Source organism: Mchenga conophoros, linkage group LG13 (assembly GCF_057382185.1).
Source record: "Mchenga conophoros isolate Kocher_MC1m ecotype Shallow Benthic linkage group LG13, M_conophoros_male_GT1.1, whole genome shotgun sequence".
Taxonomy (NCBI): Eukaryota; Metazoa; Chordata; class Actinopteri; order Cichliformes; family Cichlidae; genus Mchenga; species Mchenga conophoros.
Genome location: NC_140538.1, coordinates 12626668 through 12652353, shown reverse-complemented (window position 1 = coordinate 12652353; position 25686 = coordinate 12626668). Strand labels below are relative to the sequence as shown.

At 39.0% G+C, this 25686-nt stretch overlaps 1 protein-coding gene across 1 annotated transcript in view; it reads right to left on the bottom strand.

Annotated features, from left to right (window-relative positions):
* The window catches only part of ryr2b (ryanodine receptor 2b (cardiac)), an 84870-nt gene that overhangs the window by 44335 nt on the left and 14849 nt on the right, over window positions 1–25686 (bottom strand). Inside the window, exons 7-47 of the mRNA XM_085296510.1 lie at window positions 25441–25564; window positions 24006–24102; window positions 23846–23920; window positions 23352–23508; window positions 23035–23196; window positions 22792–22913; window positions 21825–22008; window positions 21612–21747; window positions 21372–21467; window positions 21072–21190; window positions 20575–20708; window positions 17057–17298; window positions 16036–16228; window positions 15698–15917; window positions 15457–15561; window positions 13673–13776; window positions 12962–13045; window positions 11985–12144; window positions 11650–11797; window positions 10972–11180; window positions 10146–10320; window positions 9822–10030; window positions 9508–9700; window positions 9066–9198; window positions 8826–8940; window positions 8497–8657; window positions 8140–8299; window positions 6967–7053; window positions 6541–6767; window positions 6165–6378; window positions 5447–6061; window positions 5098–5298; window positions 4838–4949; window positions 4584–4724; window positions 2692–2968; window positions 2478–2592; window positions 2144–2276; window positions 1832–1935; window positions 1426–1561; window positions 503–689; window positions 164–272 (exon numbers count right to left, since the gene is read on the bottom strand). Of these exons, the coding sequence (XP_085152636.1) occupies window positions 164–272; window positions 503–689; window positions 1426–1561; window positions 1832–1935; window positions 2144–2276; window positions 2478–2592; window positions 2692–2968; window positions 4584–4724; window positions 4838–4949; window positions 5098–5298; window positions 5447–6061; window positions 6165–6378; window positions 6541–6767; window positions 6967–7053; window positions 8140–8299; window positions 8497–8657; window positions 8826–8940; window positions 9066–9198; window positions 9508–9700; window positions 9822–10030; window positions 10146–10320; window positions 10972–11180; window positions 11650–11797; window positions 11985–12144; window positions 12962–13045; window positions 13673–13776; window positions 15457–15561; window positions 15698–15917; window positions 16036–16228; window positions 17057–17298; window positions 20575–20708; window positions 21072–21190; window positions 21372–21467; window positions 21612–21747; window positions 21825–22008; window positions 22792–22913; window positions 23035–23196; window positions 23352–23508; window positions 23846–23920; window positions 24006–24102; window positions 25441–25564 (6675 nt within the window). The remainder of the gene's footprint in view (window positions 1–163; window positions 273–502; window positions 690–1425; window positions 1562–1831; window positions 1936–2143; window positions 2277–2477; window positions 2593–2691; window positions 2969–4583; window positions 4725–4837; window positions 4950–5097; window positions 5299–5446; window positions 6062–6164; window positions 6379–6540; window positions 6768–6966; window positions 7054–8139; window positions 8300–8496; window positions 8658–8825; window positions 8941–9065; window positions 9199–9507; window positions 9701–9821; window positions 10031–10145; window positions 10321–10971; window positions 11181–11649; window positions 11798–11984; window positions 12145–12961; window positions 13046–13672; window positions 13777–15456; window positions 15562–15697; window positions 15918–16035; window positions 16229–17056; window positions 17299–20574; window positions 20709–21071; window positions 21191–21371; window positions 21468–21611; window positions 21748–21824; window positions 22009–22791; window positions 22914–23034; window positions 23197–23351; window positions 23509–23845; window positions 23921–24005; window positions 24103–25440; window positions 25565–25686) is intronic.

Here is a 25686-nt window from a genome sequence, read left to right as displayed (position 1 = left end):
ATAAATATTAGGCAAAATGCAATGCAGCATCTAAAATGCACACTTTTGTCTGATGTTTATTCTTTTAACAGAAGTTTGCAGACTCTCTTCATTAGGCTTTATTGGTTGAGACATGAGTAGATATTGATGTGGAAGAGCTGATGATAGCTAAGGGAACACTTACATGCATCTCCGGAGCACAGCGACCGAGCAAGTCAATAAGAGCTGAGTAGAAGGTCATGATGGCGTGCCCCATGTGAATGACATCATCATCGCTGTCTTGGACAACATCTCTATTACAGGACACAATCATAACAATCAAAAGCCTGCAATGACCTGATATTATCTATCACGGATTATCAACATATATTACTGGTGGCCTCTACAGATAGAAGCTAATGTGTTCAGATTCTTTTGTTGCTTGTTACAGTTACTTCCACTGATTCTGGATTTACAATATTTCTAAGTCCATTTTAAATTTTTTTTTTTTTTAATTATGTGACTGCATATATCTGATACTGACAGCGCTCTGTTGGAATGATAATTGGTACAAGGGCCATCCATAGAAGGGTCTTCAGAGATCTTGATGGCTTCTTCCATGGCTGCTAAGAGACCATTTCCCCCATCACCTCGCAGCGCAGGGCCAAAACACTCAGGTCGACGAATCAATAGCCTCAACACCACATAAGCATTCTCCTCGACACTCTCACCTGTGACCAATCAACACACAGCTTTGATTTTTATTCTTCAATATCTGCCATAACAATAAATATATTAACAAAGACTCTCACAAAGAAAACTGATCAATTTAAACAGCTAGAGGATAAAAATGTTATATATCTTCTGTAGAGTGATATAAAACAATATACTGCACAACTCAAGTGCTGCACAGAGACGAGGTGAAGCTGTAAATACTGAGGAGCACTTGGTACAGAAAGCCATTGCCATTTGGCTGAACTGTCAACAGCCTCAAGGGCAATTTGAACAGATGACTTTTGGGCACCGCTTCAGACTAAGGAAAATCAATAGCAGAGTGAATTACCTCTAGTGCAAATACTGCAGCTTAATTAGGAGCGTGACATGTTGAAGCCTCTTGTACCTTTTTAAATTAGCATTTTGCTCCTATCAACACTGTGTTTTAAGTTTCAGAAGCAATAAATGACCTGCATGCTCTGCAAATGAAATGTATATAAGAATTAAATGTATATTATACAGTATACTCTATTAGTATTAATTAAGCTTGCACTTTTTTTATTAAATTGGCAAGCTAAAAATTTTCGTGTGACAGATCAAATACCATAATCGAGCCAGCCAAATGTATGTAACGACTCACGTGTAACTTTGTTGCAAATATCAGGGTGACCTTTTAGTCCATGTTTTCATATTTTAAAAAAAATACAGTATGAACAAATATACTAAAAATGAAAACTTAAATCTTTAATTTACCATTGCAGAAGACAGCAAAACGTAGAAAATCCAGATAACGCTCGCCCTCCACAGGGTTCCACCCTATATCGCAATAACCTTTTGCCACTAGCATTGGACAGCTCTGGAGACCACAGCCAGCAAGGCACAGAACCACCTGGAAAAAAGATAAGATTTATCAGCAATAAGTACTTATTTGCTCAAGCTGAATCTCTTTCTTAACATTATAGCTTTCTTAGAAACTGAACTTTAATATTATAAATATATTTATTATATTTAAGCTCCACTGTCTATATATAGTGCTGCATTTCCCCTGCACCTTGAATCATATTTATTAATTATACATTATTATTGACATGAAGGAAGCCAGTATACTGTCTACAGAATGACTAATGGACTGTAACATTTCTGGTCAATACAGAGTTACCTTCTCCAGGTCTGATTCCCTCAGTGATAAGGCCAATTCATTATTATCCATAACTGAAGCTGCAGCCACATCCAGAGGAGTGGATCCACGCATGGACGGTGAAGCTTTGCAAAAACAAAAAAACATAAAACAACTGAAACATGGGCTCAAACTCTCCATAATGCCAGGCTATTAGTATAAGGGCAAAACACAATAATGTATATCGGTGTAGTTTACTTCTATATATTTTCAGTAAACTACAATCAAAAATGTTTCAAGTTTGGTCTTTACAAAAGACCAGTGAGATTATATAGCAGAGAAACTGACATTTACCTAGCCCGACACTGCTGTTTTCCAATAAGTAGCTGAGGTGGTCAAACAAGGCTCCCTGATTGTGTCGGCTGATACGGCAAAAATAGCACAGGAATCGACAGCAGCTGGCAACCATCTTAGGAAAGGTAATCTCCTAGAAATAGTAAATTAAAACAAGCACACAGAGAAAGCAAACTGTAAAGGGGCAGACGCTGAGTGATTAGACTGAATCATGCAAATTAGCCACAAGAGAAATTAATTTGAACTCCAACCTTTAAACTAAAAATAAACATCTAAACTTTGATTTCATGTTTTTCCTCCACATTATTTCTATACATTTGAGCTATTTTCTCACCTTTATTTGCCCTTCTCCAAGAACATTGACCATCACCTCCATCACAGTCTCATGCATCGACAATGCCCTCATTAGGTTTGGATGTTGGTAGAAAACTTTATTATTCATGATATCTCTGTAGATGTTACCAAAAATGTAAGAAAACTTGTGGCACCACATGGTAATGGAAACTTGGACACTAATAAATTATACAAGAGCAACTAATCATTCTTACCCTAGTCGTCTGATCATCAACCTCTCTTCCTCTTTCCCCATGCGAACACTGAGGAGGGAGCGGATTTGGCCCAAGGAGGACAAGAGTGCCATGGTGTCCTCCAGTGACGACTGCTTGATGGTATAAGCTTTGAATAAGGGTCCTTCCATTAGGCCCCTGAGGCCCTGATACTGGCGGTGCAGCAATGAGAAGATAGCACTGACTAGTTCAGGGTCCTCAATCTCACTTTCTTGAGCCCAGTGCACCATTGTTTCAGAGATCATCTTTTTGAGGGACTCTGAAAGAGTAACACCAGGTGAGAAGCAGAGATAAAAGGACAGGCTCGAAATCCTATTATCTGTGTTTAAATGACAAATTGATTAATTGATGTGTGTGATATAGCAACACATTGGAAATGTCATTTATTAGGTAATAACAATTTTGTTATTATGTCACTTACAGTAAATATTGCATTGCCAGTGTTGGGGTACTGTGATAGTTTTACTTTGTCATGTTTTGTCATGTTTTTACTTGAGTTCTAAAGATTCATCAGTTATATGCATAGTGGACAGACACGCTTGCACTGCAATCAGGGGACTTCAGTTCACGTGCAGGAGAGAAAAGCAGTGGCGCAGTCTACAACTTATTAGAAGTGGAAAAATGAACACTTCTTTCATTTGTTGTGCACTAAAGGACAAAAACCCGTGGGTAAAGTGCAAACTGTATCTCGGTTATAAACACCTGCTGATAACACAATTCTTTGCAAGCATCTGCAAAGATAACACAAAGCTAGAGCAGAACCCAGACTCATGTTTAGGCAGAGTGTAAACCAGCCTCAGCCAAACATCCAGAGCTTGATCTAAACAAAAGCAGCGATGAACGATCAGCGTTGTAGAACTGTAGGCTTTATTTCTAGCTGGGAATGTTTGTAACCAATTTAAAATCTGCTAAAACCAGACTGCTCCCAGGGTTCAAGTTTCCACATCATAGGGTCTCTTCCTGTCTCCCTGGCTTAATTCCTTTGAGCCTGTTTACCTCCTGCTACCAATGGCTATTCTGTTACTGGGCAGCATTATGAATGAAGCAGTTTAATCTCTAAGATTTTGTGGTTGTGGTAATGGTTAATGGCCTTTCTGATGCAGCTTATGTTAAATTACAAGCCAAATGGTCAAACTTATGAACCTTCCTTTTCTTTGATGTTTGACATTTTTGTAGAGACAAACCCTATTTGATGTAAACTTTGCTTTGAGACTTAACGTAGTCTAACATCAATCAATGACTCAATCAACAGCTTATAATAGTTTTTCGTGACTTTCTTCAGGTTAGTTTTTTTTTCTCTATTGTGTTTAAACTGGATGTGCTATAGACCTAGAAAGTGCATTTCTTGATGGCAAGCTACCCTTTCTATTTAATTCAACTAGAACTGACAACATTGTGGTAGAAAACACGATAGATATTTCCAGATTGCTGTGATGATGATTATGAAGAGGTCTTACGAAGCTGGTTTTCAACTTTGCTATCAGCTATGTATTCATACTTAAACATCATAAACACTTGAGGTTTATATAGTTAAATGGTAATTATGTGACAATGCCACAAACACGCCACATTACAGGGTAAAACAGGTGTAATTTAAGTTATGTGTCAAATTACTTTCTACAGGAAGCAACTGAGCAATAAGTTACTTATCACTTAAGTTATATGCAACACATTCATTCTATGCGTAATGACATCAAAACTAGGCATGGCCTAATATAACATCTCCTTCACCAACATTATGTTTGTATGGTTTGTTAGTAACCAAAAACATGCTGCGTGATCACAGGTGCAGTTAAATAAAATGACTTATAAAGGTGATAAAATGCAACAGGACAGCAAAATGTGCAAAGTAAGAAAAAACAACTTGTATTCACTGGGGCTATGTGAAGAACACCCGTCTATATCCATTGATGACTTATTACTGCCAAAGACTCTCGCCACAAGACAGAGAAGTCGTTCTTTTAGAGACATCTCTGCATCCTCTTCATCCTCTGAGGTGCTGGCCAAATCAATGCCTGTAGAATGACAACAGCATAAAATGGGATTTAATCAGTGCTTTCTTGGAGCGTTTTTATAATTCCCTAGCTCAATAAAAATTCAATCAGTCAAAGATAAGCTGTGTTCCAACCACAGTGTGTCTCGAGAAGGTGATGGAAGTCTTGAAGAAGCTCCTGGATTTCCACTGGACACGGAGAGTTCTCCTGCTGCGCATCTTCTCTGAAGGTCAGCAGCATATTGATCTTTAGTCAGGTGAGAGATTACAATATTTATAGACAATCAGCAAGTGTGTGTTACATGCTTTCTTCAGAGTTACAGCTACATTACATAAACCAATGCAAAACAAATGCTATAACTTTATCCTTTTAGTTAGTATTCATATCGTGCAACCTGCTCCTGTGGTGGTAACCGGAACTCCTTTGTCTTGCGAGCAGTGAGGGCAGCAGACATGTTGAGCGCCTGCATGACCTGGTTGTAGCGAAACCGCTGGTTCTCCTGCAGCTGGCCAACAAAGCTGTCGGAGAAAGCAATCACAGCTTCTACCCTGTGGCGAACCTGGCAGTCACACAGGTAGGATAGCAAGTGGCAGAGCTAGAAAAAGAAATAAAGCAGTCCTTCATGGCTAATTTTAAACAAACTTAAAGGATTCAAACAACACAGCACATGAAGCTAATCCCCAGTGACCCACAGAGAAGAAAGAGCATTATCAAAAAAAACATTTTTTTGCAGATTGGTTCACCTCAAGTTTGACAGCTTCTGGAAGCTTCATTTGAAGAAGTCCTTGTTTAACAGTGTAACTTTCTTCAGTGATCACTCCTTTCTGCTCTTCTTCATCATCACTAGTTTCTTCTTCCAACTTCCCTATGGGTGTTCCAGGCCTTGCAAATGCACCTTGCTCCATGAGTCTAAGAATCTTCCCTAAGTCTTCATCCCTACACACCCCCATAACCAAGAGGCTGTAGAAAAGTCTTAATAAAGGAACAAGCAAAAGTTCGAAATTGCCTCCTGCAGGATCCCTTACATCCTGACCCACAGCCCAAACTGCAGCAGTCAGCATCTCCACGGTAAGATTCTTTAAAACGTCCAGAGGGATTTCTGGGCTGTCTTTGCAGGCTATTTCCAGTGCACTAGCTCCTTCTCTGCAATCGCTTCTGATAAAGCAAGGAGTTGAAAAATGCATCTGAGGTTTAAGGGATGTGCTACAGCTAGCACTTGGTATTCCCTCTGGAGGTTGTCTATCCCCACCATTAATAGGACTGGGATAAAGGGTGATTTCTCTGGTTTGGTCAGTCATAGGAACTATGTATTCATGGTTCATCATAAGACAGGCTGTGGTGTAGCTGCTGAGGAAAACCTTGAGGACAAAAACAATAAAATGTATTCAGATATTCTCCAAAGACCAGGACGTACTTATTCTTTTGTCAGTTAATGTTATCTAACCTCCAACAAGCAGTCACCTGAAAAAGCAGCTGATAAAATGCAGACCGGAGCAGGCCAGGGAGGTAGGGATCCTGAATAGCATAAAGAATCTGCGACTGGTCCACATGACTGCAGAGGGCATGGCAAACTCTGGTGTTGCCAAGAGCACATAAAGAGCAGTAGAGCAGGAGGGTATTGTTGTGAAAGGTCAAGAGGTCATCAAGCTCCGACAGTTCCAAAATGTCAACACACCTACATGAATAGCATCAAAAAGCAAATGCAACTTCACTGTTATTAACCCTAAATCTAATTAAAGCTTTTGCACCAACATCATTTGGAACAAAATTTCTTTATTTTCTTGAAAATATTTCTTTGTTCTTAAATCTGTAAAAGATCAAATCCTGTCTTCTTAACCTGTTTTCATCAGGAATGTGAAGGATCATGGCTTGTAAGGGCTCACGGCATTGAATTCTCCAGCCGTGACATTCATCTGGTTGATCAACCAACACTTTCAGTGCTCTGTCTGGTACTCTAGTCCATGAAGCAGGCCTCAGCCACTGGACCTGAACCCTAGGAGGACACTGAGGAGTGACATTCCTTGACTGGCTCCGAAGCAAACCTGAGGACAGTGGCATCACATTCTGGATTCGAGAAGAAGACAAATAAAGGAAATTATGTCATACATGATACTTTTAGGATGGTATGAAAAACAAACTGAAGTTCAGGCTAACATCTTGCGTTGTAATTTATTACTCTTCAAATTTGTCCACAAAATAAGCAAAACCTGCTTTAAAAAATAAAAAGTATCTTAGCCAGGTTTAATAATGAAAGTTGAATTACCTTGATGCGTCCCAGTTCAAACTGAAACATGTTTTTGGTGGTGGGTTTGACAAAAACAGCAGGAAAGAGCTTTGTACTTGCCTCCACCTGATTTGCAGGGAAACAGTTTATGCTCAGTTTAATAATGCAGTCCAACAACTTGCCTGTTACTGACATTATAACATTAGCAGCCCCACCCATATGGAAAAGATATATATAAATCTTATAAAGTTTGTATCTGTCTTGTGTGAAACTTGTATGAAAAGCATACAAGAGTTAAAACACATATAAGATCCCTTGAAGGATTATATAATGAAACTTGTATGTTTTGGATGCTTACTAAAAAAAATATATGAAAGTAATGAGAAAGTGGCCACTTTCATGAGTAAATCATATATGTTTTTACTATTTCTTTTCCATATGGGCAAGTTCAGTCCCAAGTGTTACATACATAGTAGGGCTGTGCGATATGACCAAAATCTCATGTCCCGACAACGATATATATATCACAAAAATGTTACATTTTCTGTAAATTCTGTAAATCTCGGGCAACTCGATATGCGTGAAGTCTTTTTTTCTAGCTAGTCGTGTACCTGGAGTCAAGTGTTTTGACCAATGCATGAAACTACATTTTTAGACATTTTCTTTGTGAGTATTTACACGGCGTGCTGCGGGGAAAAGCCTGTTCTAACGTTTGAGTCTAAGGTTTATTTTTTAGCACCTGACAGCTCTTTTTTGCTTCTCATCTGTAAATATTCTGCGTACTCTTTCACGTGATTCAGTTTATTTTGAAAAATCTCAACAGGATCTTCAGCTTTATTGTGAAAGGTTTATGTGGAAAATAAACAAGCAGACGGCGGAGCCACGCGATGGTTTTACCGTCGTTGTTGCTAACAACAACGCATAAAAACAGTCGCTTGTCCGTCCGTAGTGTGCTTATTTTAATCATAAGAGAAAGAGAGAACTTTAAGAAATTACAGTGACCATCAAAATGATGAAAAAATATTGCCGTAAACAGGTTATTTTGCGAAATCACGAAACAAACTATAGAGTAATATGAAATGATAGACGTTTTGATATCGTCATCCGATATATATCGTTATATCGAACAGTATGAGACATAATGCATAAAACTTAAATTTATTAAAGTAAAAAATACATTAAAAAAAACACACAGTTTGTTGTGTGACCTACTTGGTAGAAAGTGGCCATCTCCACTCCACTGGAGGTAAATGTAAGCAGACCAGTGGTTGTGTCAATCAAACAGCCAATTTCCAATCCTGTGCTTCTCCGACTCTGAGACAGGCCTGTTGCCTCTCCAGCACAAACCATATAGCATTTAGACCGCTTTACACTATGTAGACAGAGGGGTATTGTCTGTTTAATGGAAATTTACAGCACACTGCAATATAACACCTCTGCAGTAAATATAGTAATTACAGCAGATGAAGGATAATTATGAAAAAAACCCCAACTCTATTCAGTCAAAATTCAAAATTCTTGATACAGTCACCTAAAATACTAAATAAAACTGTTTTGTTGTTCACCAACCTTTCCTGGACTTTGCCACTGTCATCTCCAAGGGTGACAGTCACAGTGTGGACATTGTCAGTGTTAAATGTCATGTCATGCTGATGAAAGTCAGAGGTCACCCAGCCTACCCACACATTGAATGGCTCCTGGCCTGGAAGAACCCGCACTGAGTAGTAATACTGAAACAGAAAGGTTAGTTGGTGTCACTGTTTGGTATTTGCATCTTGCATTCAACAGTTTTATTGCGGCAGGTAATTATACGTGCTGGCAAAGAAGTGAAGCACACTGCATTACAATTAGTTTTGTATTGTGTATTTTCACATGATGACGAGAAGATAAAGCCTTACTCTGGAGCTCTGGATAAGGTGATCATAGTTATCCTTGTCGACTACAACGTCTTCGAGGAGCCGTGCAGATGAGTTACTGCTGACTAAGCCTGGTTTGGTCTTCTTCAGCATAAACCTTACAGACAAAGAAACGCAAATTAATTTCAGCAAAGCACAGTTATTGTGTTATTTTGCATTCAATTTTAAAGGAGATGGACCCTCATTCCATACTTTCTTCATTTTCCTTTCTCTACCACCTACCGCTGTTTCAGTCTTGATGTTTTGTCGTTACTATGATCTTTATAGTTGAGCTCATCTCTTGAACCAGCATAGCTGTGGGCTGACTTCATCAGCACCTCAAAGTCAGAGTCCACCTCCTCCTGCTCTTTCCTTTCTAAAAGGACAACAGGCATTAATTACAGCAGGGCCCCTGGGAGCTTAAGCAGGCTCATCAAGGTCATAATGGCAGAATATCAATAGCATAGACAGTGGATAATCTGGATAGCTGCAGCTATGCAAGTCACCCACACTAACTGTTTCTCCCAGTAGCCTAATAATAATAACAACAGATCTTGATTCAGGTCTAGAGATATTTGCTTGTTGAAATTATGTCAAACTAAACAGAGCTTTAATGTGGTCCGATGTAACATGTTCTCAAAAAAAGATTTCAAACTTGAACATACTGTATATAACATCAATAAACCTGAGCTTGGAGAGAGAGCACTGGAGGCCACAGGAAGCACCCCCCCTGGTGGGCTTCTGAGGACAGCAGCACATCCGACAGACATGCTGAGGCGATAATAGCCCATCTCACTTTCTCCACCATGGTGCGGTTGCATACACTGGGAGACCCTCAGGCTGGATAAGGAATCTGCTGAGCCACTGACTCTTGTAACCTTGAAAAAGATTTGAGCAAGGTTTTCAGGATCAGTGTTAACTGATCACCACTACTAGCAACTCTAGGTCATCAAGGTCTGTAGATGGGTGAAGGAAACCTTGTATATATGGTAAGTTTACCTGTAAATAGTGATCATCAGGTAGTATGGAGGTAAACTGCGGCTGTTTCCAACTCATCCACAGAGCTGGGTCTCTGGCCATGTTGATGGCAAAAGGTCTATACCCCTCCTGCAGGCCACACACAGTAAAGTATTGCAAAGAGCCTACTTGGCGTCCCAGATTCAGCCTCCCCACCTGGTTCACCCCAACACTAACCACAGGTAATAGGCCTGGAAGACACGGGAAGTGGCAATATAGTTTTCCGATATTAGACTTTTAAATAAAGGTATAGTAAAGCTATATCAAAATGCAGCAGAAAGTATAAAGCCAAAAACTTTTACAGACCATCTCTAATATCAAAGTCCTTGGCAGTCAGCTCCGATCCTCTGTCATTAAACAGCAGCTCTCCATTGAGCGTAACCATCATGGTGCATTCATCCATGTCCACCAAGCAACCCACCACATCACCTCTCAGCCATGGACGTCCCAGGGGCTCGCCGCCCTGATGGTACCACTGAGCCTGAAAGCAACATTGAGTTAGAAGGAAAGAGACAAGTGCAAAAAGCCAAAGGCAAAAAAAAAAAACAACCCAGAAGAGCCAATACAAGACATGTCATAAAGTATATTTTGCATGAGGTTACTGCTATCTATTTGAAGAGTTATCTAAAAACTCTACATTTTTTTAATAATCCATATACCACATGTTAGTACCAAAATATGATACGTATGGAAAACAAATCACTAAAAATTGGAACTGTTTGATCTTAATTAATCATATCAACACAGCTTTGGAGTAACTGAGACCTTCTGTGTTGGTCAACCAACAATATGAGGTCAGGAGTCACTGCAAGGATATGCAACTAACGTGACACAATATGCAGACATTAGAAGGTCCAAAAAAAGTAACTAATGTTTCAGTTTCTTTCAATAGATACTTGTCTGTGCCTACATATCTCCTTCTGTCTGCTCTCTAAAACGTCACCTAGTCTCAGTTATAGTTATATAGCAAGAAAAAACAGTTAATTAAAGTTTATTAGTTAAGTAAATTCAAAAAAGATGAAAATAAATAAATATGCATTAACAAAGCCATTATAATTTGGGCCGATTCCCATTCAGCTACTGTAATGGTCAGTAGCCAAAGTAAGAAATGTCAAATTTAATTATATCTCACCTCAAATCCATCAAAGACATATGCTTGGTCATCTGAGCCAAGCTCTTTATCTGGGGTACAGCCTGGTCGGGCCCAGCCCACTCTCATATTCCCTGCTGTCAGTATTTCATATTCAAAATACCACTTCCCCTGGGTCACAGCATATGATTTATCTGGTCTGAACACTCTGCATTTCTCAGCAGAGAAGAAACATGGCTTTGATAATGTAGCTGTAAAGCCAAGAAACAGGAAACATATTGTTATTTGCCATAAACGTATTTCCAAAAAAGTTGGAATGCTGGATACAATGTAAGAGACAGCAGAAAATCCCCACTAATCATCAAAACCCTACATCTACACATATGTCTAAATAAATAAACATGTATTAAAAATATATTTGTCATGTTTAACATTCATTAGATTATTTTCTACATAAATATGTGCTAAAGATTATTTGCAAATCCTAGCAATCTAGGTTTATTTACATTTTCTACAACGCCCCAAGTTTCGTTTTTGGGAAAAGCGTTGTAGAACAAAATCCCTCTGGGAAAACAATGGTGACAAATACTGCAGTATGATTAATATACAAATAAACCTTTGTTTACTACTTTGTTAATATATCGCAGTTGAACTTACACCGATTACCTTACATATGATGTGCACTAAGCTACAGTTTTATAACAGATCTTTGAAACATACTGTGTTCCTGGTTTAGGGGCTCCAGGCTGTAGCCGTATGCCAGCAGGGTACAGACAGCCTCTCTGACGCTCTCTCTTCCCACTCTCCGAGTTCTTTCATCAAGAAGGCTGTAGGGCAGAAGGTAAGGGCTCTGCTTTGCTTTTATATCCTAAAAGTACAGACGCAAGGAGCAAGAAGGGCAACTATGTTTGACGCTATACAATTATCTCATGGTATAACCTTTTGCTACTATGTGAATATCTATATAAAGTATATTATAACTATTTTAACACTCTGGAAAAAGTACTTTTGTGTAAAATGAAACAAACTGAAGTAATCCAGCACAGAACATAAACCTGTTGCGCTCCATAAGTCCATCCCTGTTTGATTCTCTCTCTGGCCCATACGTTGTGTTCATTCTCCGCCAGCAAGTTAACTGCTTCCTCGTGGTCTGAGCTCAGAGACACCTGGCTCAGGTCTACTGGAGCAGGCCTGTAGCCAGTCATCTGCTCATACCTAAGACAGAAAACAAAGCAAAAAAGACAGAGATGTGACAGGATCACAGTTACAGTTCCTGAATGTTAAACAGTATTTTTGTATCATTCCTGTATAAAATACTTTCAACTGCCTTGAGTAAACAAAATGCTCACTTTTTCCCTCCTGGCCTACACCCTGCTTGAACCGCACGAAACAAATAAAGCAGAACATCAATAAACGTTAAAGAAATATAAATAATAAATAAATAAACAAAATTGCATTTAAAAAGTGGGGGAAGAAAAATTCTCAGAGAATTTAAAGGAGCCAACATATGACTAAAGGCTGCAAAGGACAAATACACACTTCAAACATCTTGAGTTAGCGTTTGAAAAGAGTGTGTTCAGTAGGCGGTGGTTTGTGATGTTCATTGTGCTGTTGTACTGTTTTATCGCAGTTAAACTATTCTTTGACATAAGCTGTAAGTTTTAAAAAGAATTTGTTTGCAAGGATGGCTCAAAGAAGAGTGTTGAAATTGAAGTGAGATGTTCTCCTAGTGCAAGCATACGAGATCAAATGAATATGAACTGCAGTTGTGTATCCTCTCTTTATTGTAGCCTCATAAAATGAGTTACCATTACCACCATAAGATGGTCCTTATCTTTTTCTGTTACTTTAATTTAGACATGATGCAACTCACAGCTGAACCAGACTAAATTAAATCAAACATGATATTACATTATGCTTGGATAGGCTCCAGCAACCCCATGACCCTAAACTGGATAAGCAGATAAGAAAAAGGATATATGCATAAATCTTGCATAGTGGATTTTTGTTTTTTTAGTGGATTTTCACTTACTTGACAGGAAGTCTCATGTATTTCATGTGTTTCTCAGCATGATCATCCATCAATCCGATGTGGAAACCAAGTGCCAGCAGGGTCCTCCAATGAAGAATAAAACTTTGAAAATTCACTACTGCAGCAGACACTACTTACTAATTACTAAATATTAGATTTGAAAAGCACAAGGTCTGTCACAATCTTTTTTTTTTTATAAAAATCGTTCCAATAAATAAATAAAAATTAAATGAAAATAATAATCAAGCACACTGGGTTTTTATTATTATTATTATTATTATTATTATCATCCATCCATTCGCTTCCGCTTATCCTTTTCAGGGTCGCGGGGGGTGCTGGAGCCTATCCCAGCTGTCATAGGGCGAAAGGCGGGGTAGACCCTGGACCGGTCGCCAGTCTGTCACAGGGCTAACACACAGAGACAGACAACCATTCGCGCTCACATTCACTCCCACATTCACACCTAGTGGCAATTTGGATTAATCGATTAACCTATCCCCACAAACTGGACGTCTTTGGATGGTGGGACGAAGCCAGAGTACCCAGAGGGAACCCACACAAACACAGGGAGAACATGCAAACTCCACACAGAAAGACCCTGGCCTGACGGTGGAATTGAACTCAGGACCTTCTTGCTGTGCGGCAACAGTGCTAACCACCGTGCTGCATCATTATTATTATTATTATTGTATGAAACAGAACAGAGCTCACCTGAGTGTGTCCTGTGCCATCTGAAGGTTCTGGTTTCTCTCATGCTCTGGCAACTTGGAGAACTCCACCAGACAAGGATCATGTCTCTTACCTTCATCCCTCACCTGTTTGAGAGAGATGTTATTTTGCAAGGCAAGCAAAAACCATGTGGATTTCTTAAAAAGTAATCATAATGATGATTCATTAGAGTGTCATTGAGACTCATTTCCTTACGTTTTGCTTCAAAGGAGTCTTTCTTTGGAAACAAATTAGCTAACAGCATTACAGTCTTTGTACCTGACCATTTTAACAGAAATGTTCTTTTTTTGCTTGCTTGTTTAAGACACTTCAAACTGACCGATGATTTATTCAACCATAAGAAAGCACCAAACTCAAAAGATAAACCAGTGTTGTGGCAACACATAACAGAAAGCTGAGCAATTTTAAATTGAAATTTTAGATACTTTGTTACTAGCAGCCGGTCACAAAAACACATCATTTGCTCAGATTTCTTTAGCTGACAAATGCCAAAGATAACACAGGCTGACAGGTATAAAATAGTATTTTCTGTACCAACAAGATGATTCCTAAAGAGCTATTAGTTGAAAATTTGGCATATCTAGGCATGATGTGCAATGTGCCCATAAATTGAGGAAACTGGACAAGTGAAGGGTCAAGAAAGATTGGCAAGCTTAAAAAAAAAAAAATCTACAGAAGATGTCATGTCCTTCAGGTGATCCATCTGCTGTTTGCTGAAGCCTCATCAGAAATGCTCTCAGCAGCTGTCAAGAAGCTATTGTTAAGGAAGGAAAATGTGGGGAAAAGCCCGAGGAATGCCAAATTGCACAAGAAATGGACAGAAAATCACTGACAGCAGGTTTTATGGAGTAATGAATCCAAATTTTGTTAGGATGCCACCACTCCTGCATGCACACAGCCCTGCCATAACAGAAGATCGCGATCAGAACATGGACCCAGCATCGTGGATGCCCTCCTTAACGGTGTCGTTCTATGCTGCCTTCCAGGGTGTGCTGCCTTCCGCGCGGCCGGCCTCCGGACTTGCTCCGTCACGGTCGCTGGCTTCGCGGTCAGTGCTGTTGTTTTGTTATGTTTTGGACTTTTGTTCCCTGTGTTTTGGTTTCTGGCTCCTTGTGTTTCGTTTGTTTCGTTTGCTATTTGGTTCAAATAATCATCAGTGTATATATGGAGAAGGTACAACAGTAAGTGTGAAACTGTTACATTTTGGGTCTGCATTTCAGCTAGTGGTGTTAGGGATCTTGTGAAAACTGATGGAATTATGAACGCAGATGAGTGCCATCAGGTTTTGATCCACCATACAATACCATCTTTCAGCATGACAGTGATGCCAAACACACTCCCAGTGCAGTCATGGACTGGCCTCCCAGGAGCCTAGGCATCCGGCATCAATAATCATAGCCGAGAAAGGAACAAAAGGCAGCCAACATCCAAAGTAGAGCATTGAATGTCCTTCAAGAAGCCTGGATAACTTTTCCTAAAGACTACTTAAAGTAATTACAAGAGAGCTTGCCAAACAGAATTTAGGCTGTGTTGAAGAATAAAGGTCGTCACACCAAATACTGATTTTCAAGCTTATTAAAACTTACTCTGTTTGCCTTACATACTTCACTCCATGGATATCTGTATGTTTCAATAAATCAGTGCATTTATTTTTCCTTTTCCTCTTTAAATATATGAAGAAATGAGGGGTGGATCAAGACTTTTATACAATACTGCATATCAGTTATGCAATTTTATAAAATTATACATTTTGTGTCTTTTCTTACTGGTCCATGTGTCCATCCGAGATCAATCTTGTCCATTACCCAGAGCTCGTGGATATTCTCAGCCATTTTTTCTCGAATGTCCTCAAGTTGTGGAGGCAATACCACCTGTAGGGTAAAAGTACTGCATAAGTAGCTAAACTACTCTGAGATGGTGTCATTTCTCTGAGCAAATGATTCTCTACAAATTAGTTATAAAGACTTTAAGTATACAAACATTTCATCTTTGTAAAACAAGATTTACCTTGCTGATATCTATTGTTGTCGGAGTGAAGGTAACTGGAGTGACAGGCACTAAGGGGCCAATAAGCTCTTGTTTCCCTTCACCATGATCCAAAATGTATTCCTGACACAGCTGTACCTTCAGTCTGACTTTTGGGAGAAGAGCTTCAGAGCAAGAAGCATAACCTGGAGGTGGCAGGAAGCGAAACTCTCCATGCCTTCCCCCAAACAGAAAACGAACTCTTGTTTTGTTTTCCAAGAAAAGAGGAAGAGAAAATTTATTGTTTTGTGGATTTCTTGAAAAAAAAAACATAAAAAAAAAAAACAACCCAAAAAAACAATAATAGTGTTGATACTAACTTTACTCCAGCAGAGAAGCTGACCACAGGATAAAGAAGTCCATTAGCATTGAAGTTCTCAAACATGCCCTGCACAGGTAGACCATTGACCCGGAATGAGATGCAGGGAATGCTGAGGTCAAGGCAGCAGCTAACGACATCATCATCTTTTAGTAGGTGAGGGAACGGGGAGCTGACTTTCCGGCTCACGCAGCCTAAGATTCAGGAGACACACTCATTAGTCTTCATATTTACATTTTTAATGTTTCTGTACAACTTAAAATGAGAATTCAAGTGCTTTGTGCTTTATTAAATGGAAACACTACAACTAAAGTCAAATCAAATGAATGTTTCATAAATGTAAAACATATTGTAAAGATTAAGGCACTTTAGGAACACGCCTCACAGCAAAGCCATTCCTGATAATTAGAAACATCAATGATAATCTACTGCTGTCCACACTAAATAAGAATAAAGTGCAACGAGCCAGAAAATGTTGACACGTTTCATGTTTTACACGAGATGTCTGTGCTGCACAAGCAAATCTTTATCAAAATACAGAGGTTTGTTTTTTGTTTTTATTTTTTTGATGAAGTGCAATCATCACTACTGAAAACTGAGATTGTAATTGCCTCCACTGCTCTCTCTCTTTTCTGTCCACGTTAAACTTGAAAGAAAAAAGTAATATGTTAATTGTTCTCTGTGGATAATTAAGTGACGCTCAGCAATTGCAGTCACAGCTTTTATTGCACTAACTACAGACATTTCAATTATTCTGAACAAGGAAATTAAAAATGATCTATTATAATGCATTTTGTGCTTTAATTGCCATGGTAATCCTCCCATGTGTAGCTTTTGTGGCACTAAAGTAATGTGCTAAGTTTTTCAAACTGACTTGTTATCATGTTTGTAACAGCTACAGACTCTGATATTTGTCTTTGGAGTATGTGGAGTTTACTCATCCTGTAAACTCTTGTGATCAGTGTTATACAATAATGTTAAACAGACCAAGCTGTTTATCAGCCGTTTGAGCTCATCCTCACCTGACCAGAGGTGAAGTCCATCAAAGCCATACGAGCAGAGGTCATCTCCCACTCCATTCCCCCCCCAGCCCTCGCCGCCTGTCGGCCTGGGCTGGTAGCCTTTCATGCAAGCCCAGCCGACACGCAGGTGTGTGGGCTCAGATGTGAGAAAGGGTTTGACGTGATCCACAACCAGCTCGTAGTACCACCTGCGATACTGGGATGAATCTTCTCCCATAGCTAGGAAGATGTTTGGCCTCATGCTGTTGTTGTAATATGCAGAGAAATGTGGCAAAAAAGGCAAAAAAAGACAGAAATTTCAGTCAACTCATCTTTTAAGATTTTAGTGTATTTGGTGTGATCATAAATTAATTTTGAAATAATTTACGATGCATATGAGTAGTCTGCTCGCAAATAAAAGTGAAATTCATTCTGCGTTGATATGACAACTTAATTAGATACATGGTGCACCCATACAACTCATTTTTAAGCTGTGACACTCTTAATTAGCAAAGCTCAGTGTTTGAAACATTCAGGTAGTGGGCTTTTACTTTTAAGTGCTGCTGATAGTCTGTAATTACAAGTTAACTTGGAGAGAGTCCAACTTTGTGAACGTTAAGTTTGTGCTCTCAGCCAGAAATTGTTTATGACATAAAACACTGTGTGAAATGTAAGTAAAAATAGGATGCAACGATATGCATGTGTCATAAACCCAGATTTTATTCACTATAGAGCATGGGAAACAAATGTTTAAACTGAGACATTTTACTATTTCATGAAAAATATTAGCTCATTTTGAATTTGATGGCAGCAAAACATGTCAGAAAGGTTGGTACGGGACAACAAAAGGCTGGAAAAGTAAACAAGACTTAAAAGAAACAGCTGAAGAAATATTTTGCAACTAATTAAGTTTGTTGGAAACAGGTAAGTAAAACGAGTGGGCATAAAAAGAGCATCAGTTTCTCAGTAGCCAAAAATTGTATCTACAAATTCTGGAACAATTTCAGAATAATGTTCTTCAAAATAAAATTGTGAAGATTTAGAATATCCCATCATCTACAGTACATAACATTATCAAAAGACTCTCTAAGCACAAAGAACAAAGCGAAAACTCAACATTGGATGGCTGTGCTCTTCAGCTGCATTGCACCATAACAGGCATAATTGTGACGTGGATATTTCAGCAAGACAACGCTAAGCCACATACTACATATGCTGCAGCAACACGGCACCATCACTGGAGAGATTTAGTCCTCGTTGAAACAAAAGTAAGTCTATCCAGGACTGCTGACCAGCTGGAATTGTACATGAAACAAGCATGGGACAACATTCCTCATCCAAAATATCCAGCATCTGGTCTCCTCAGGCCCCCCCTCAGATGTTTATTGACTATTGTTAAAAGAAGAGAAGGCGGTACTTAGTAGTAAACATATCCTTTTTTGATATGTTGATGTGTTGCCAACAAATTCAAAATGAACTTTTCTAAAACTGGTAAACTTTTCCAGTTTAAACATCTGAAATGTTTCCTGTGTTTTACTGTAAATAGAACCTAGAAAACATGCTCTATTGATCTGAGATTTCAAATCACTGCATTATGTTTTCATTAACAATTTACACAGTGTCCCAAGTTGTTTTTTTTTTAAATTAGGTTTGCAGTTCCAACAACTCCAAAGTTCAGCTGATTAAACTTTGGACTTAAATTTAGATTCATGTCAAATCAGTAAATCCAGCAAATGAAATTTAATTATGAATGGGACTCCCAAGCACCCAGCCATTAAAAAAGCAGTGCACTGAAGTCAGTAAGCCACTTTTATTGTGTAAATAAAAACTTAATCAGCATTTGAAATACCAGCTAGTATACATGTTTTTAGTTTTACTCATAAAAGGCTGGATTGAGGCTAGATAAAATGCATGGAAAGAATAGATTAAAGGCAATAATGTAAAAAGAAGAGAGCATCTGGAAGAACTGTCACACTGTGGTAGGTGAGGGAGAGAAGAAAGAAAATTGATGAGATAAAGGAAATCAGAATGAAAGCAGATGTACTAATGAAGCATTTATTGGAACAAGAAGTGATAGAATGAGAAATTGCTTTAGGAGGAAAGGAGAGCTGGGGCATGGACTGAGCAGGTGTGAAGAATATGAAACAAAATAAGTTATAAAGCCTGAGGAATGAAATGGGCTGCTGATGGGGAAAAAAAGCATGATAAAAGAAGGCAGCTGCTTACAGAGAAAGGGCAGATTGGGCAGAAAAAAACTTGCTCAAAGGAAAAGGGAAATGGAAACTGCCTACAAGATCAGATTGGCACAGCAGGTAAAAATATTGAGAGACAGAAGAAGAGCATGGACTATGATGAAACTGGCTAAAAAATGCCTCCGTTGAGTCATACCACCTCGGGCTTAAGGTAATCTTTCCAAACTCTCACGAGACGAGGGTGAGACAAAGACATCTAAGCTCTGACATCAACATTATTGTTCCGATCTATTCAGATGTAAAATAAAAAAAATGATGCAGCAATTGAAGAGATGACACTGGAGGAAAAAAGAAAGTATTTAATTAAATCCAAAAGAGAAAAAAAACAAAAAAAAACGAATGTCACGCTATAGAAAAATCTGAAATATTTCTAGTATCAAGGATGTGACATCTTTACAGATGAAAAACAAGAATATCAAGGCCCGTGGGAGCGCCACAGTTGACAAATAACACTCAGCTAAACAAATGCATGTGCGAGCATGAGAAGAGTCAGGGAAAGAAACCCCTATTGAGTTATTTGCCAAACATAAATACGGCCACCCTCCCATTATTTCATATTTATTTCACTTTAAAATAATGGAAAAATAAGTGCACTGATATATTAAAACATCTGCAAACATACATGGATATAAAGTATGCAAGGCAAAATGTTTGTATACTTCTAACGAGCTTGAATGTCAGCATTCTTCAGTGTAGCCTGAACTCTTTAATGCAACTTTCTTATAATTTCTTTACGTAGTCTTCAGGAACAGCTCTCCAGGCTTCTTAAAGGACATTCAAAGCCCTTCTTTGGATGCTGGATGCTTTTTGTTCTGTTCTCTGTTGAGGTGATCCCTCACTGCTTCAATAATGCCAAGGTCTGGGTTCTGGGGAGCCCAATCTATGATTGAAAGTGTTTCACAGTGGGTTTTTCTATCCAGGTGCTTTTGCAGGGTTAGGTTAAACAACTGGACTGAAAATGAATGAAAAAGCAGCCAATTTCCAAAGATATACTTTGAAAGACCTCCGGAAACCCTGGGGAGAAATTGCTGTATATTGCAAAATATAAAGAAATGAGGGGTGGCTTTAGACTTTTGCACAGAACCGTAAAAGCTACCTACTTAATATATTGTTCTTTGTGCTACTTTGCATCTGATTTTTATGTGTAGTAAAAAACAATAATCCAAAATCAGAGTTCTGTCTGAATGTAGAGAAATTCAGAAAACTTCAAAGTAAAAAGGATGAGTGGAATGGCAAAAACACAAAAACAAAAAGCGGTCCTGTTTGGAAACCAGATTATAAAATTACCTGGTGACCTGATTAACGAGACGTGTTTGGAGTAGCAAATCTCTGTCTGGCAGCAGACTGTCACAGATGAGGTTCTGATTGGACCGCACCGCCACACCATGGCACACACACAGAGAACAAAGCACCTCCAGCACCTGGAACACAACCTGTCAGCTCTTCATGTGGCAATAGCTCAATAAGCAAATGGAAATGATCCGACATCAGGAAACAGATTGGAAACTGTTATTATAGCTGTTAAAAGTGAAACACTATGTCTATGTTACTAGACTGGTGAGAAATGTGGAATTTGCTTAAGCCCCATAATGACAAATTCTGAGAGAAAATTAGGATAATAACAAAGGACTTTTTGTATTTATTTTTAATTAATGCAGACATGCCACTGTAGCCAAAAAGCTTAATAATGAAATTACTGGCCATTCGGCATCACTTATTATCCATGCACTTTACGTCAATCTTATTTTTATATTGAATACACACAAAAGCCTTCTAAACACTACCCTGTGGTTGCATCCAAGCTTGTCCAGAAATGAGATGACAGACTGAATGTGTTCTTCCTTGATGGCATTGAGAGCTTCAGGGCTTTCCACAAGGACGCAGTGAAGAACTTCCAGGACTCCTGTAAATATAACTGCCCGTTATTGTGTGGATGATAACCTGCATTTACCTCTATGCTTCTATACTATTAGGTATAAATCCCAGACAACACACGATAACCAATGTCAAATATAATATAAATATATACTGTAAAATTTCAATCCACAATGGCTGATGAAGAAAACAAAGCAAATCCAACCAACCAGAAGAGGCCTCCTGCCGTTCTAGCCTGCTAATCAGCCAGTCCAGCGAACCCGAGAAATTAGCACAATTTGCACGGTTTCCCCGGAGCAGAGCAGCTTAAGAGGAAAAAAACAAAAAAAACAAAAAATATTAACAAAAATATTAACAGACGATAAGATAATAAGAGGAACCTTAACAGATTAGGAGATATTTGTGGTATCTTCAAAAAATAAGTATGGTGCCATCTATACTACTCTCACCCAACAGCTCATAGAAATGGTTGACGATGGTCTCCCACTCCTCTCCTGTGTCACTCTGAACAGCCTCAGCAAAATGAGAAGCACTACTATACTGGTGTAGACGGTCAATACAATCTAAGACCAAATCTATCACACCCTGAGAAGAAAGGGAGGCACAGTTAGGGAAGCGTGAGGCATAGCACATGTAGGACTCATTCACACTTATCGATTTACCTCTTTTTGAAACATGTTCTGTCGATTCTTTAGCGCCGCCATGCTGTTCTGTTTAGCTTCATGGCCTAGCCCCTCCAGTGGAGGCTGGAAATAGATGATCAGATCCTGCAGACTGCGTGTCACTGTCTCCACTGGCAGGCTGACAGAGGGGATATTTACCTCTTGGTTAAAACCATCAAGTTTCCTAAAGAAAAAAAAAAGTTTGTTTTTAGACTCTACCTACAAGTCTGCCAAATTGTCTTGTATTATAATTACTGCTACTATCACCAGCCAAACTTGTTTTATTCTCGATCGATGGAGTAAAGACAGAAGGTGTTATACTAGCCTATGAATTTATTTTATTTTTTACAAATAAAAGACTCAAAATTTAAAAAGCCAAATGTGAGACAGACAGACAGTATCTGAGCCCCAAGTATTCTCATCCTCCAGATTTCTTGTAATTATGACATGGCAATTCAAAATTATCAGATAAGGTAAAAAACAGAGCAAAGCATTAGTTCCAGCAGCCCACAAAGTCAAGCTTAGCTGCAATCATTGCAGATCATCTGATCTCAGTGTCAGCCCACATCAGCTGATACCCATCTACACAGCTAACTTGTTGTGTCATAGAGGGCATGCTATTTAAGCTTCTTGAATCTGCCCAGCTCCTTCCTTGACGCTGTATCTGAGTTGACTGCTTTGTTTAGTTCTGGAGGGTCTTGCTGCTGCTCTTCCCACCTCCAGCTTTTCATGTGCGCATACACGAGGGCGGGGAGGTCCTATCAGAGCCACAATGCCAAGACGATAACATCACTGGTCTTCTGATTGTATGTATATATCATAAACATATCTTCAAAGCGAATGCTGTAAACCCACGCTCAGTCGGACATGTAGTGTGACATTTAGCATTAAGCCAGCACTGCAGCTGTAAAAAACTGTCGCTAAGTTATTCACAAATGACTGAAGGTCTTAATCCAGCATCCTGTACCTTACAAAGCGAGTGAAGAGGAGAACAGCACTCCGTATTAGTCTGGCAGTATGAGATTCTTCCCTCTGAGAACGAGACAGTGTCAGCCCGTCGTCCATATGCCCTTCACTGTGCAAAATTGCCTGAAAACACATCATTTGCAATTATATCCAACAGATTCTTTTGCCAGATTCTTTAGTCCAACACTGTTGGTTAACTGCCAGTTATTGTCTTATTATAGTAATACTGAGTATACAAGTTCACCTTTCGCTGAGCTCCACCCATATGGGACTTGGCATCAGCAGCTTGGTATGTTAGCCAGAGCCCAGAGGCTACATGTTGAAGAAAACAAATGGAATCTCCATATTTGATCTCTGGGATTCCCATCCCATCAACATCAGTCTTTGTGTTGGTGTCAAGCTTCTCCTAAACACAAAAAAAGGCATTAAATATTCTTATTTTTCTAACTTTTCTCTTTTAATAAACACAAAAAAACTCAAACAAATGACATTACAGTCTATATCTCTAAAGACTCAGAACACCACTGAAATGTCCAGTGTATTTCTCATATCCCCCCTCACCTTTGAAGATCGAAAGCAGAAGGAGGTTGTATTGATGTCAGCTTTGTCCCGATCAACCAGCTGCAGACCTTTCTCCTCTGTGAGACCCAGGTATCTTCCAGTAGTAACGTGGCACAGTCTAAATGGCTGGCCCCAGCATGTATGCCTACCACTCCAACTGGAAAACATCAAGAGAGGAAACCAAGCACTCCACAACATTTAGTTATTCCTCATAACTGTCAAAATCCCTATTAGCATGCAGGGGACATGGGAAACTAAGTTCTGGGCCAATGACATCAAGTATGACTCTAGCAATTGTGCACACTCTTTCAGGCAAAAACAGAAATTCTGTGGCTGGTGGTGACCTGGTGCAATACGTACAACATTACCTGTCTTTAAACTGGTATTTTCTAGTAACAACATTAGAACTACAGAGCTCGAATAGAATAGCGCTTAAAAGCAACATATTTATTGATACTCAAAGTGAGCGGACGCCACATTCCCTGTACACTTACACAACTCGCAGAATCTCCAGCCTCCAGAGAGACCGGGCATGACCGGAGACTGATCCAAGCTCATAATGCATTATCCTAGATTAAGAAAACAGACATAGTCAGAGGAGTAAAGGACGTTTCTGCGAGCTGACTTGGGAGGAGACTGGTCTTTTCGACTAACCTTTGAAGCTCCTCTCCATGCTCTGTAGAGGGAACAGTCAGACATGCGTCACTATGGCTGTGGAGTAGCCGAAGTGTTTCACCCCCCTTCAGGTATCCTAGAGTCAGCAAGAAAAAAAAACATTTATTGCTTTGAAGTGGTTAGTAAAACATGCAACATTTCACAGAAGTAGCACAAAAGGTAATCTATATAACTGTAGTAAAAGCTCTAGCGACTGCTAACCTTAAGTTTGAATATTTGCAGCTTCTTTTTGACTGATCTTAAACAGAATTTTATAAAGAAACACAGACATCACATGTTATTTAAACCCCTTCACACTAACATGTGGTCAAAGAGGTGAAGTGGTGAGTAAGACAGGCCTTGGGCTGCAAAACAATATATAACCATTAGGGAGACAGCAGGAACATTAGCACAGAGCAAAAACACACACAGATACACGCACACACCACATAAGTGACCCTACATCCAGGGAAGACATCAGTGGTGATAGAGTCATTTCCATGCTATAGATAAATTCCCCTCCAGTCATGTGAAGAATTCTCTCCAGGAAAGAGGAGTCTTATAACCCAAGACTTGCCACAAAAGAGAAGACTTCAAAAGGGCAAAAACAGAGGGCTCACCACAAGGTGCAAAACAAGTCTCGAGATCAGAAAGGGAAAAAAAGATTTGCCACAAACACCCAAAAACATTTAGAGCAATGCTTGACCACCATTATTTGGATAAGTGATCAACCTGAAGTATGACGAGGGGAAAAGGGAATGTAAAAGCTGGAGAAGAAACATACAATATCCTCATTAAAATTCTGTGAAGCCAGTGTTATGCATGGGCAAAAAAAGGCACCAAGACCAACTAACAAACAAAAAGTGTCTAAAATATAGACTGTTTTTTCCTTTTTTTTAAATTAGCAAAAAACCTGAAAACAACAACAACACAGAAATCCAATTCTTCTGTCATTCCCATGGTTTCAGACTTGAGAAAGTATTAAAACTACACACTTGATTTATTATGGTTTTAATTTGTTGAATCTGCTCTCTGAAATTCTGAGCCTGTGTATGAAAATGGTTAATGTTAAAATTAAAGCTGAAAGTACATATTCATTTTATGTTATTTCAGTGTAACTGCTTTAAATTGAATACTTGTGGAAAACCTCTGGAATCCATCTAAACTGCATCAGCACTGAACTAACTTTATATTTTGCACACAATTAATAATAATTCAAAAGCCCATAGCATCTTTATGAACTAGCATTTGGTCCCCTCAATTTATTAAAATACAGCTTTGATGTATTATTTATTACCAACATATTAATATTATCTGCAGTGCAGAAACTGAAAGAGCTGTATTTGTTGGGAGCAAAAGAAACAGGTGGATTATCTAAATTGAGAAAGGAGCTACTTTGCAACATGTTTAGAAAGCAAAAGGAAACAAAACTTGCCTTGAGCAACGGCGCGTCCAGAGCAGATGGGAGCAACACTCCAGAGGGTCTGCTGGAAGGCTGCATTAACAATCAGACTGTCACTCAAGCTTTTGTTGTCAGATGCAGTGCCGAAGGAAAGGTGCTGGGAAAAAACAAAATGGCATTAAATATATTCTCATCAACAATAAATACAACTTGTCTTTATTTTATATCTGAAGCCATTAAGCTACACAACATATTCGAGACATGAGAAAACGTTTGCCA